Here is a 14789-nt window from a genome sequence, read left to right on the forward strand (position 1 = left end):
TCAGAATCTGACAATTATAAATTATCTACATTTTAACTAACTTTTTCAAAAAGAGGAAGGTTTTAGAATCTTTTAATGAAAATTTATTTAAGAATTAAAATATTTTTTGGCTTCTTTGTACTTGGTAAGTGGTGGTTTTACTTATTCTAAATTGTTAATTTGAGCTATATAATGACTCAGTTTTCTGTATTATATGAATTTTAAGCAGAATTTTTTTTTGCTCTCAAAAATTTTTAACCATGATGATTCTAACAATTCTTCTTTGTTTACAAAATTGTTCTGTTTCTGTAAGCAATAGGGATAGAATTTTTTGAGTTTCAAGAACTATTTTTTCATTAGGAACATCAACCATTTTAACTTCGGGGAATATATAAAAGTCTATATATTAAATTCATAGTTTATTTACATATGACTTGAGTGTATATATTCTCACATTTTCTTCATATTGTTATGTAGCTTTTTATTAAAAATTTAAGAATTCCTTTACAGTACTAAAACATTTGTAGTCTATAAAATATTAACATTAAGAATTAATTAGGACATTGGACTATTTTCCATCTAGATACGTATGTATCTAGGTGGAAATATTTGTGCTATAGCATGGGATTATACATTGTGTTATAGTATAATGAATACATGTTAAGCTTTGAGAATCTACAAACTGTAGATTTAGCATGGTAACATGTTTCTGAATTCCATTTATATACAGGAATAAATTCAGTTATATTAAAATGATATGTTTAGAATCTTTTCAATAATTTTAATTATAACTAGATATCTAAATTGTCAAATAATAGTGACAACAGGTAATCACAATAGCTAATGTTTATTTGTTGATAATTTGTGTGCCAGACCTATGCTAAGCTTTTTATATGGATTATCTCATTTATCTTATTTCCAATAGAGAAGTACAAAATTCTATATTTTAACCCAAATACCACTTTTTTCATCCAAACAACTGGCAAACCACTAGATAAATATTCTTCAGCTGAAACATAAAATAGAACATGTGCAACTCTTTATTATTATGGGTGTTTGCTCACTTATAAACATGTTAGGGAACAAAACAAAATATCAATAGTATTTTATGTTCCCTCTTGAATGTAAAACCAACTTATACCTTACAAGGCCTATGAATTTAATCTAGGTTGTTTAATAAACAAATTATTTTTAAGAATATGCTTCAGGACAAAAAAAACAATTTTACACCAAAATAGAAAATTACTGTTTATTGTAAGACTATATAATTGTAGATTATCTCTTTATTATAGATATCATTGTGGAATGTTTTAGTAAATAAATTATGGTAATAACTATGGAATTATTCTGTGTTTCAGAAAACTGTGAGAGTCGTGATCAATTTTAAGAAAACGCAGAAGACAATAGTGAGAGTTAGCCCACATGCACCACTTCAAGAACTTGCCCCCATTATATGCAGCAAATGTGAGTTTGATCCACTGCATACACTGTTGTTGAAGGATTATCAATCTCAGGAGCCCCTTGATTTGACAAAATCTCTTAATGACCTGGGACTAAGAGAATTATATGCCATGGATGTCAGCAGAGGTAAGGAAGACTCTTTGTTTTATACACTTGACAGGAGGTTCATGTAAGCACATGTATTGTGTTTGTGAATAGAGTTTCTGAAGTTCATAATAACAAGTTCATGGATCCTGTAAATAGAGGTCAATACATGTCATTGGTAATAAGAGAAAATGTAATAAAATTTAACTTGATTTCATTTTTTGAAATTAGAACAAAAACTTATCTTTCTTCTTTGTGATTCACATTTTACACTTTTTCATCAACCTATGAATAGTTTTTGGTGGGATTTAACTTAATTCTTTGTGGCTTTGAGATTTAAACAGAAAATAAAAATTTACATTTAAATTCATTGTTGTTTTAATCAAGTGTGAATTACTGTAGACTCACCATGGTTTTGCCTGAGTCTTAATTACCATTCAAATTTATAAGTTTCTGGAAAGATTTTTTTTCTAGGTTCTCCCAAAATCAACTGGCTTATAAAAAATCTAACTCCAAAACTTTTCTAAATAAAAATAACTGGCAGTGTTAATCTGTAGAAATAATTTAACGTATTAAAATTTGGAGACCTTAGGTTATGTTGGTTTCTATGCTAATAGATAAATGCAAGCTTATTTATTCAACATGTGTTTCACAGGAAATAAAAGTTTAGTGAAGGATGATTACTTACATCCCCTGTGCATGGAGCACTTCAAATTTCATCCTCAAATTGTGGATTTATATAATCCATAGACAGCTATTTCAACTCAGTGGTGTTTTATACTTGAACAAACATCTTTACAGTCAATTTACCCTCTTTTACCCCCTCCTTCTGTAGCCACTTCTGTTACTGCCTCCAATAAGTCATCTTTACAAGGTAAGACATATGAATCAGTAGAAAAAAATTATAACATGAAATCTCTATTTTTATTGGATAAATTAAAAATAAGCTTCTAATTTACCTGTTTTCTTAACATTACTAATGTGTACATTCTGTAAGAAAACTTTTGGCTCTCATTTCCTGAAAATTAAGAACCCCCCCCCAACCTTTGATTTCTGAAATTAATATAATAATTACATTCAATAACTGCTTAAAAATTAATATCATCCTAAGAATGTGAGAAACATATTTTTGACTCTCATATAAGAAAAAACGATTTTTCTGGTTTATTTATTAAGTTCAATTGGTGATAGTTTTGTGGTACCAAGAAAGGATCTCAGATTATTTACATTATAACCAGGGTATATTCATTATTGAAAATTTTTGCAGTGTTAAATTGTGAATATTTTATAATAACATGGAAAATACTTATGCTAAAATTAGCTTTTAAAGCATTTAAATGAGTTTAATACAGTATGTAAAAAAATTTTTACATGAAATTTCTGAAATGAAGTACATAAAAAATTTTAATACTGGTTACCTTTTGGTAGGGCTATGGGTAATTTTTTTCAACCTTTTCTTTATAGTGCAGAATTTTATAATGGGAATGTATTACTTTCATAGAGGGAAACTTTATTAAAAATTAGCCTATAATAATAAAGTCTGGAAGCCTTTTTCCTCCATTAAAAAAGAATAGACTCAGATAATTTATTACTATAATAATTACCACTCTACTGAAAAAAAAAAAAGAAACCTAATAAACGTATTACAAAAAATAAGAAACTTAATAAAAGAAACTTAAGAAACATTATGTGTTATTGGAATCTTCTTTCTTTACCACTTTCAATTTTCCTATAGCACAGTAAGCCTCTCAGTCCCAAGAATTAGTCTATATAAGTAATGTTGTGATTCTTTGTTATTAGTGGCTATCATAAAGACTACGCTAATCAAAGGAGCTGAAAACTGTTATGATCATAAAGCATACATTGGCTAATAATCAGGGGATAGGCATTTAAATTCTGAAACTGCATTAGCTGTCAAACTCATTTAGCAAGTTGATAGGGTGAATAGCTTTTTATCTGTCGGGATCTCACCTTCCACTTCTATAATAATAGATTGGGGGAAAAAATGGGCTTTTTTCCAGTAGCAACATCCTAGTACTTAAACATAGCTTTCGCTTCTACCTTAGCCATTCTCTACATACACAACCCAAAGCAAATTCCATAGTCTTGTTGCCTCATTTTGGAGGTGTTTAATGCATTGGTTTGTGATATCCCTTCCAAGCCCAGAAAATATGTGGTTTATTCAGGGTATTAAAAGTTGTGAATTTAACCTTAAGAGATTGGACTAGGAAAATTAAGAAAGCTCATTTTACAGTGTCACAATCCACAAGATCAACAGAAATGCTCTAAATGCCTCTGCCTGCTAATTTTGTCTGATATTATCAGAAGTCTTAGAACTTTGTATGCAGTTATTTAGAGTCTCTCTTCTGGAAACAGGAAACTACAGTGTTTTTGAGTTGTTTTTTCTAAGTAAGCTGAAGCCCTTGTGTTTCTTAGTGTTTAACTCTGGCTCGTGGTGATCTCTTCCATAGAGCTGTAAGTGAAGACTTAGGTTAAGTAGTATGGAGAATGGCAAAGTGCCTAGAAATTGCTTTAAGAAATAATTTGGTTATATTGATTGCACTGTACCACCATGTGAATTTTCTATCTACTGTTCCACCTCAATTTAATTGTATGTCTACATTCAATTAGCAGAAAAGTCTATCTTAAGATGAAATAGCATTTCTAAAAAAAAAAAGGAAAAGTCAAAGGTATTATACATATCTTTGAATAGATACTAGATTCTGCTTCCTTTTCTTTACATTCTCTAACTTAGAAAAAGGACTCAGAATGATAATTTGTGATACCTACCTCACTGGATTGTTATAGGAAAGAAATTAGGCATGTGAAAAATCTGTAACCGTAAAGTGCTATGCATTCATTATTAGTATTGTCAGTAAACTCATTGTACAGAGCATACTACTTAATGTTTCAAGCATCAGATTTATGAAGTTTTCATTTGAGAAATATAGTTCTCCTTTAATGTGTTATTGAGGCATATTGGATTAATATATTTATTGTCATTAACTATGTCTGCTTTCTTGGAGTGGCCCCTATTTTGTCATAATTTATTTTTAAACATCTTTTTTATTTATTTTTATTTTTTTAATGTTTATTTTGGGGGAGAGAGAGACAGAGTGTAAGTGGGGGGGGGGGGGGGCAGAGAGAGAGGGAGACACAGAATCTGAAGGAGACAAGGAATCTGTGTGCCCTGAGCCTGACGTGGGGCTCGAACCACTAACCATGAGATCATGCATGACCTGAGCCGAACTTGGACACTCAACCGACTGAACCACCCAGGTGCCCCCTTAAACATATCTTTTAAATAAAAAGACTATGCATTTAGTCCTAAGAAGAGGTATGTATTTAAGATTTAAATGTATTTAAGACTATACATTTACCTCTAAGTCGTGGTTTAGACCATTTCAATATATAGTACTGTGTCTCAAACGTCACTGAAATTATGTTGTGATTTACCATAAAATGCATATGTGCTCCTTAGTAGAAATGTTTTTTAAAACTGACAGATTCCCCATTCCATGTTTTTCTCTCTCTCTCTCTTTTTTTTTAATTTGCAAGTCATTTGTTGAAGAAACCAGGTCTTCTGTTTTCTTGAGTTTCCCACATTCAGAATTTTGCTGATTGCATCCTCTGGTGCAATTAAACATGCGTCTTGGTCATCTCTATTTCCTGTACATTGACTATTAAACCTAGAGACTTGATCAGATTTGGGTGAGATATTTTCAGCAAGAATACCTCATAGGTGGTATTATGTACTTTCATCAGCAGCCACATAATAGCGAGTCACATGTATGTATGTATGTTGTCTCTGTACCCAATGTGGGACTCAAACTCAGGACCACAATATCAAGAGTTGCATGCTCTACCGACTAAGCCAGACAGGTGCCCTGCAAGTTAACCATTTTTGATGTTAGCCATCAATAATCATTGCTTAAATCTTGACTAGGAGTTGGAAAATAATCATGATCTGCAAATATTCCTTTAGTTATTAATTGAGATGAGATATTTCTGAAACAGCAAATTTCCCCATATCAGCTTGTCTACCTGGGTAGAATTGATTCAGAAGAGGCATGAAAAAAAGTGTGACTCTTTTCCTTCATCAGTTTTTAACATAACAGACTGGTTCCTTAGCAGTACCCAAAGGTAAACAGCGAGGATGTTATTTTCTTCAGTATCATTATAAATGCATGGAATTAAACGTATGCAAAATGTTTCAATTTATTGAGTTATTCGTATGATGCCCAAGTTGTCCTGACTTTGGTCAGTAAAAACCATGTCAGATTGGTTCCTGTACCCTTTTAAAATGACCCCCTTTGACTCTGATTTCTTTCTGTCTACTATGACTAGATATTCCAGACTAATGTTTACAATCCTTGATATCACAAAGAATCAACCATTTGTATGCAGTTGTGGTCCTCTTTTAGTGGGAAATGGTATTTAGAGACTATCTGGGCCAGGGTTCCTCAGCACTACTAGATTTGTCATTGTTTGTAGACCTTTTTAGTTGACATTAGGAAATACTTTTTGGAAAAATGGAATGTTAATATGCAATCATGAGGGTGGACATTTACCATTCTGATTAAAATGTGGTTTCTTAATTTTGGCTCTATTGACATTTGGGCCCGGATAACCCTTTGTTATTGGGAGGCTGTCCTGTGCATTGTAGTGTGCTCAGCATCACTGGCCTCTACCCAGTAGATGCTGGTAGCACGTTCTCCTGCCCTACCTCAGTTGTGACAACTAAAATTGTCCCCATACATTATCCAGTGTTCTTGGGGGACGGGAGTGGGGAAACTTGCCCCTTCATTGAGAACCATCAGATTAAAGAAATAATGTTTTGAAACACTTAATAAAGTAATAATGAATCATGTTTTGGAGAATACAGTATTTCATAACTGTTTAGCTCTGAGATAAAATAAAAATTCAAACTGTATGATAACAGCTTCATATCTCATTTAATTCAAAGTGTCCATTTTACTTCTGAGATGTTGGTAATTGTGCATAGAACACAGACTCTGAGTCACAAAGAATTGAGTTTATGTCCTAGCTCTGTCATTTCTTGATTGTTGGCCCCAAGTATGTATGTTTGTTTCTCTAATCTTCAGATTGCTCTGCTCTGGAATAGGAACAATAATACTAAATTTACATGTTGCTTTGAGAATTGAATAAGCAGAGTGCATGGTTCGTAGTCAATCATAATTAGTAGCTTTTATCACTTGATAAGATTTTCAAGGGAAAACTTGGAGGTGAACATATACAACTCCATGTACAAAAGTAAGAGCCTTCTCTTCTATTTTAGAATCCTGCCAAATATCACAAAACCTAGACATTATGAAGGAGAAAGACAATAAAGGTTTTTTCAGCTTTTTTCAACGCAGTAAGAAAAAGCGGGAACAGGTAAAAATTTTCTTATGCCATGTTTTCTAAGATTCTTCTCATCTGTTTTTTAATTGCATGTGCTTTTTATCTTGAAATTACCTAAAGATTTTGCCTTTTCATTCTTTGTCAGACTGCAAGTGCTCCTGCAACTCCTCTAGTAAGTAAGCATCGCCCGGCTTTTACTAGGTCCAATACCATTTCCAAACCGTACATTTCAAACACGCTGCCATCGGATGCGCCCAAGAAGAGGCGGGCTCCACTGCCTCCAATGCCAGGGTCTCAGAGCGCCCCGCAGGACCTTGCTCACATCCAGGAGAGGCCAGCTTCTTGTGTAGTGAAATCCTTGAGTGTGGATGAAACAGATAAGGTGCGTAATTTTGTTTTGTTTTGTGTTTTTAGGATGGGGCAGGGGGCCATCTATTTTTCCTCTTACTTGTCCTTTTCCACCTCATCTAATAAGGTCACTAAGTTACTAATATGTGATAAGATGAATAACATGTTATTAGTAACATTGGCCCTAGGAAGAGATTATGTACAGTTCTGTGATGCTGTAAAGAATAAATGTGTCAATTTTAAGTAGCTTTCATATTCAGGCAAATAAATCATCCATAAACTTTAAAGTCCTGACTAACTAAGGCCCAACCAGAGGCGCTTGCTGAATGCATGTATTGGGAATGCAAATACTTATTTTTGAACTTTTTTTTTTTTTTTTTTTTAAATAGCAACAAGACCTTTATGTGGCATTCGTGGGTTTGTAACTAGATGTATCTTCTTGACCTGACTCTGGGATTCTCTTGGGGAATTCCTGATACTTTTTTGGTAGATAGACACTTTATAGTTAAAAAAATAAAAATTAAAAAGTGTCTTTTTATAGAGAATATATTTCAGTTCTTTTCTATACTCTTTATGTTCAAAGCAGTGTTCTAGGTGTGTCTTTGCTTCTGTTTACTCCCACATTTTTCTGCAATATGTGGTTTTCCTGCAAACTACTTTTCATAGCTATAAAATATGTACGTTCCTTGCTTTATTCATGTGGACTGTAAATGAAGTTTTAAGCAAAGGGGATTGAACATGAGACTGTATATTTTGTTGCTTGTAATCAGACGAACGATTTAAGTAACCTTGAGAGCAAATTTTATGTTGAGATATATGAGACACTGAGAAATTTTCCTATATCTACTTGAAGGGTTTTATTTCCCCTTGGAAGTTTAGTAAACTCAATGGTTAGGTAGATTAACACTTCCCAACCAACTAATAAACATTTCTATGCTTTCTTAACTTTAAAAATTTTAACCATAGTTTTTAATTGTAATTTATAAACTAAATGCCTTTAGAATGTAAATAGAGATCAGGGTAGAAATGAAGCAAAAAATGCTTAAATTCAGTAGCTCTTTAGAAAATCATCTATTCAGCTGTCTTCTTATTTCTATGAAGATTTTCTTATCTAATGTCTGTGGTAAAAAAAAAATCTCACCTTAGGAATCAGGAGGATAGTTATTTTTTCAAATGATAAAATCATTTGCTACAAAGTTTTGCAAAGTAACTGCTAGGTAATTGGGTGAAGTGTTACGGAAGAGGTGATTTTTGGGTTCAGGATTAACATCTGTGTGGGTGTGCCTTAGTCAGGCAAGAGGAACCACATTCAAAGATGTGGGAATGTGAAGGCGATGGCCTGCCCGGGCATGAACAAGAAGCAGAGATTGAAACCGAGTGAGATAAGCAGAGGCAAAGTCAGTGTCCCCAAAGACTGCATTTTGTGGCTGTAACTCCTCTGCATTTCTTCATAGTAAGTCATTTAAAACGTAGCACTTTTAGGATTGTTTTAAAATTTTAATTATCATAGAACTATACTACAAGGGTATAAATTATTATACTTTTGAGTAGTTACTGATGTCTGTCTTTTTCTTTGTGTAGAAATAAATCTTAGCCCTGCTCACAAATCTTTATTCCAAATGACCTCATCCATTCTCTTCCAGTAAACTTCCTTGTGCTTGGATCCTGAAGAGGCCTACATTGTCTTTCTAATAGTCTGCCTCTCAACATTCTAGACTGTGCTTCCAGTGGCCTCACCAAAAGCCATTTCTTTTGATTCTCACCCTCTGGTCTTTGACCAGTTGATGATCCCATATTAAGTAATTTTTTTTTTCTTTCTTTTTTTTGGTATGTTGCCTTTGGCAGACTGGACATCTTTATATAATTTTCTAATTATTTTTTCTTTTGATCTGGACATCTGGGGAGTTCTTTGATGTATTGTTCAGTATGACCCAGAATTATTTGTTTCTCCCTAGAGAAGCTGAAGAACCATTTTTTATTTATTCATTACAAAAATTCTTAACAATTATGCCGTGGTTCGGGGTGTGTGTGTGTGTGTGTGTGTGTGTGTGTGTGTGTGCGCGCGCGCGCGCACCCACACACACAATCATGCCTTCCTAGGCATCTCAGCATTTATTTCCTTTATTTCACCATATTTGATGTGCTAAATCACCCCGTGGTCTTGATTTTTTCTCTTTTTCTTGGTCCTAATTCTCTTTTTATATTTCACCTCTATTTCTTACCACCACTTCCTTTACCCATTTTCTAAATTTGGAGGTACCTGAATTTATGGTCTTCACCTATATTTACCATACTCTTTCAAAGAAAACGTGTTCTTTGTTGAGTTCTCAACTGCAGTGTTTGAATAGTGTCCCCTCAAAAGATATGTCCAAGTCAAGGCTCTAGAAATAAGATCATGGTGGACCTAGTCTGGGCCCAATTCCTATGACTCGTGTTCTTATAAGAGAGGAGACACATGCACAGAGACAAAAAAGGAGAAGGTCATGCGATAATGCAGACCAAGACTGTTGTTATGCTGCCATAAGCCAAGGAAAGCCAGAAGCTGGAAGAGGCAAGGAAGGATTCTCCCCTAGTACTTTCAGAGAGAGAGATGGTCCTGCCGACAGCTTGATTTCAGACTTCTGGCTTCCAGAACTGTGAAGGAATACATTTCTGTTGTGTTTAGCTCCTCAGTCATGGTAAATTGTTACAGCAGCCCTAGGAAATGAACACATCAACTCTGAGATTCCAGTCCCAGTATTTTCTTCAGTTGCAGATTGAACTCACGGTTGTTTCTTCACTCATCACTACCTGGAAATCAGCATATTGGAGATAAAGGTTGTTTTTGTTCTCCCAGATTTAAAAGCTCAGGATCATTTTTGATGTTTTGTTTTGTTTTGTTTTGTTTTTCCCTTTTCTTTTCACATCCAATTAGTGAGCCCTTCATTCAGTCTCCCTTCCTTATCTTTCCTTGTCCCTTTCTTTCATTCCTTCTCCTGAAGTCATGCCTTAGAAAAATTCAGGGTGCAGGGGTGCCTGGGTGACTCAGTTGGTTAAGCATCTGACTTCAGCTCAGGTCATGATCTTATGGTTCGTGGGTTCAAGCCCCATGCTGGGATCTGTGCTGACAACTCAGAGCCTGGTGCCTGCATCAGATTCTGTGTTTCTCTCTCTCTGCCCCTCCCCTGCTCATGCTCTGTCTCTGTCTTTTTTAAAAATAGTTAAACGTTAAAAAAATTTATTGAAAAAAGTGAGAGAGAGAGAGAGAAAGAAGTCCAGGGTGCAGAGTAAGGAGAAGACCAGTACTTTAACATGTTTTCTTAGTTCAGAAACTTTGATAACTGGCTGTTATTTTCTAGGCATTCAAGGCCCTCTACAAACCAATCACAATTTGGGGGAGAGGGCAGTTCTACTTTTGTTTCTTTTCAGTTTTGTTGGAGTATAATCGACAGAGCAAATTACAAGATAATTTAAAGTGTACATTGTGGTGAATTGAAATACATACACATTGTGAAAGAATTCCTACCATTTACTTAATTAACACATCCATCACCTCACATATTTTTTTTTGATAAGAATACTTAATTTCTATTCTCTTAATGAATTCTGATTATATCATACAGTATTAACCATAGTCACCATTATTTACATTAGATCTGCAGACCTTATTCTTCTAATAGCTGAAAGTTTGTCCCCTTTTACCAACCTCTCCTGATTTTTTTTCCCAGTCAACCTTTTTTTACTCTTTCTGTCTTTTAGATTCCCCATATAAATGATGCCATCCATTGTTTGTCTTTCTCTCTTGCTTATTTCACTTAATGTAATACCCTCAGGGTCCATCCGTGTTGTTGCAAATGGCAGGCTTCCTTCTTTCCCTAATACTCCATTGTATGTATGTACTGCGTATCTATTTATCCATACGTGAACACTTAGGTTGTTCCCATATTATGACCATTGTGAATAATGCTGCAGTAAACATGAGACTGCAGGTATATTGTTGATACCATTTTCATTTCCTTTAGATACATATGCAGAAATGGGACTGCTGGATCATATGCTAGTTCTATTTTTAATTATTAAAAACATCCTCTGTACTGCTTTCCATAGTGGCTATACCATTTTACTTTTCCACCAAGAGTGCACAAGGATTCCCCTTTTCCACATCCTTGCCAGCACAGATCTCTTCTTGATGACAGCCATTTTAGGAGAAATGAGGTGATATTTCATTGTGGTTTTGAGTTGTGCTTCCCTGATTATAAGTGATGTTGAGCACCTTTCCATGTACCTGTTGGCCATTTGTATATTTTCCTCAAGAAAATGTGTATTCAGTTCCCCTTCCCATTTTCAAATTGCATTGTTTATTGTTTTTGCAAACGAGTTGCATGAGTTTTTATATATTTTGGATATTAACCCCACATCAGATATTTGGTTTACAAACATTTTTCCCATTTCCATAGGTTGCCTTTTCACTGTGTTGATGGTGTCCTTTGCTGTGCAGAAATGCAGTTTTGTTTTAAACTTTAATTCCTCATCATTTCCAGTATGCTTTTAACTCTAACCGTAAGATTTGACTCATTGCTTGTGGAGAAGCCTATTTCCTATTCTTTTAGCATAGTGTTCTCTTCTTCATTCCTATTTATCGATTCAAATTATACCTGTGGTTTCACTCATTTCATAGAGAATTTTCTAAAGATTCCAGAAGGGTGACCTTACTTTCTCTGAATTTGTCTCTCCTGTGAATTTTTATTTTGTCTTCATTTATATATATGCGTAGGTTGTATATTTAAATGATACATATTTCTAAAGATAAAAAGGAGAATGGAGTGAAGATTCTCCTTCCTTACCCTGCCCTCAGCCAAATTCTTCTGCCTGGAGGCAACCACTGATAACAGTTTCTTGTGTATCCTTCCAGACATGACCTATTCATATTCAAGCCAATATTTGTGCTGCACATGATTTTTTTTCTAGTCATACACTGCATGCACTGTGTTACACCTCACTTTTTAGTAGTGAATGATATATCTTGGAAATCCTTATTAATACATAATGGCCTTCCTCTTTTTAAAGGCTGCATAATATTCCATTGGTGGCCATAACACAATATGGGGTAAGTGCCGCATCTTCTGAAGATAAACGTTAGTGTTGTATTATTGTTTAAAGTTTATAGCATTGTTAGTTTTTCCCTTTTCCTCTTCACAACAGAAGGGCAAGAATTGTGTTCCCCAGCAAAATATTGTAACATAATAGGTGTTTTAAGAGAATTAATAAGTAACCTTTAATTTGAACTTTCATACAGCCAAGTGTGGTATATACAATGAGAATTACTGTCACACAGACTATCACAAAATTTTATTATTTCATGTATACATATGGTAAATTTTCAAAAGTACTTGGATAATTTAAAAATTGCTTAAATTTACTTTTAGAGTAATTGGCCCAGTAATTCCTGGTTTCTGAACCTTGTACAGAAAAGCTGGAATTTTGGCAAGGTTGTATTGAAAGCTTAAGGACTGAGAACAAAAATTTAGTGTACGTTACATTGGGCATAAAAATAAATTGATCCCAAATTGAAATTGTATAGCCAGATGCAAATATTCGGGCAATTTAACATTTTGCTTATTTTACTGCTTATTTTAAATTGCTTTTTAAAGTTTATTTATTTATTTATTTTTGAGAGAGAAAGATGCAGAGAGAGAGTGTGCACACACGGGGGTAGGGGCAGAGGGAGAGAGAGACAGAGACAGAGAGAGAGAGAGAGAGAGAAAGAGAGAATCCCAAGCAGGCTCCGTGCTGTCGGTGAAGAGCCAGATACAGGGCTCAAACTCATGAACTGTGAGATCATGACCTGAGCTGAAATCAGGAGTCAGACGCTTAACTGACAGCCACCCACATGCCCTTTTACTGCTTATTTTAAATCTAAAATAAAAAAGTCATATTACTACAGACATTTTATATCTATTTTAATTTAGTTTTAAATTTGAAACTTTAAAAAGGCATTGTTTTTGATGATTGAAAGTAATAGCAGGCTGTGAAAAAAATACCTGGAAAAAATTATTTTCCTTTTTTTTTTTAAATATAATTTATTCTCAAACTGGCTTCCATATAACACCCACCGTTCATCCCTACAAGTGCCCTCCTCAATGCCCATCACCCATTTTCCCCTCTCCCCCACCCCCCATCAACCCTCAGTTCTCAGTTTTTAAGAGTCTTTTATGGTTTGCCTCCCTCCCTCTCTGTTTGTAACTATTTTTTCCCCTTCCCTTCCCCCATGGTCTTCTGTTAAGTTTCTCAAGATCCACATATGAGTGAAAACATGTGATATATTTCTCTGACTGACTTATTTCACTTAGCTTAATTCCTTCCAGTTCCATCCACGTTGCTGCAACTGGCAGGATTTCATTCTTTCTCATTGCCAAGTAGTATTCCATTGTATATATAAACCACATCTTCTTTATCCATTCATCAGTTGATGGACATTTAGGCTCTTTCCATAATTTGGCTATTGTTGAAAGCACTGCTATAAACATTGGGGTACACGTGTCCCAGTGCATCCCCAGCACTCCTGTATCCCTTGGGTAAATTCCTAGTAGTGCTATTGCTGGGTCATAGGGTAGATCTATTTTTAATTTTTTGAGGAACCTCCACACTGTTTTCCAGTGTGGCTGCACCAGTTTGCATTCCCACCAACGGTGCAAGAGGGTTCCCGTTTCTCCACATCCTTGCCAGCATCTATAGTTTCCTGATCTGTTCATTTTAGCCACTCTGACCGGTGTGAGGTGGTATCTCAGTGTGGCTTTGATTTGTACTGGAAAAAATGATTTTCAAATCCCTGAAGAATTTTGGATATATTCTTATCCTGTAATTTTTATTGTTTAGGAATCAGAATAGACCACAAGGGTGCGCTGTTTAACAGACCTATAACGTTCTCATTTTTACACATTTTTCCCCCAAAGCATCCTTTAATAAAGTAGAAAGAAATTATTGGAAATAGTTACCTTCTATTAGAAATAGCAAATACATACTTTTGTGAAGTGCAAGCAAATAGAACTAGAGATAAATAAGAATAATACATGACAAAGTGATTTGTAATTAACGGTTTTATTCATTTTGAGCTTTCATTTCATGTTAGCCTTATTTTAAGTAGTCGATCTTATGTTTGCCTTAGGTTTATGGATAAGTCAGTCTACTTGTAGCTTGGAAAAAAATTTTCCCCTCACATCTATTTCATGCTTTTTGGCTGTCAGCATTTAATAATTTGTCTCATTTCTCTAAAGCATTTCTCAATACTGGCAAATTAAAGTATTGGATAGTGATTTTGGAGCTTAAACTGAAACTCTTCACATAAAAGGCTGTTGATTTTCTAAGCTAATTTTGGCAACTGATTGTACAGTTTACAAAGAGGATTCAGTGAAGATCCAAGTTAGTAAAATAGTTTATCCTAACCTATTTCTTGGAACATTTTTGCAACTACAATTAGTTTATCCACATAAAGAATATATCTTAAAGAAGAGATAGTTTACTGTCATTGCTACAGTGTGTTTTTTCATGTCCCTAAATTTCTTTGTACTCTTTTT

General features: G+C 34.4%; 1 protein-coding gene across 13 annotated transcripts in view; it reads left to right on the forward strand.

The window, feature by feature from the left end:
- The window catches only part of COBLL1 (cordon-bleu WH2 repeat protein like 1), a 171782-nt gene that overhangs the window by 120723 nt on the left and 36270 nt on the right, over nt 1-14789 (forward strand). For 9 of the 13 annotated variants that reach the window (XM_047869124.1, XM_047869131.1, XM_047869125.1 and 6 more), the window contains 4 exons: nt 1338-1566; nt 2360-2398; nt 6824-6921; nt 7034-7270. In XM_047869124.1, coding sequence (XP_047725080.1) covers nt 1338-1566; nt 2360-2398; nt 6824-6921; nt 7034-7270 — 603 coding nt within the window. The remainder of the gene's footprint in view (nt 1-1337; nt 1567-2359; nt 2399-6823; nt 6922-7033; nt 7271-14789) is intronic. The other 4 variants (XM_047869127.1, XM_047869137.1, XM_047869130.1 and 1 more) reach the window with 1 other exon arrangement.

This window comes from Prionailurus viverrinus, chromosome C1 (genome assembly GCF_022837055.1).
Source record: "Prionailurus viverrinus isolate Anna chromosome C1, UM_Priviv_1.0, whole genome shotgun sequence".
In the NCBI taxonomy this organism is placed as follows: Eukaryota; Metazoa; Chordata; class Mammalia; order Carnivora; family Felidae; genus Prionailurus; species Prionailurus viverrinus.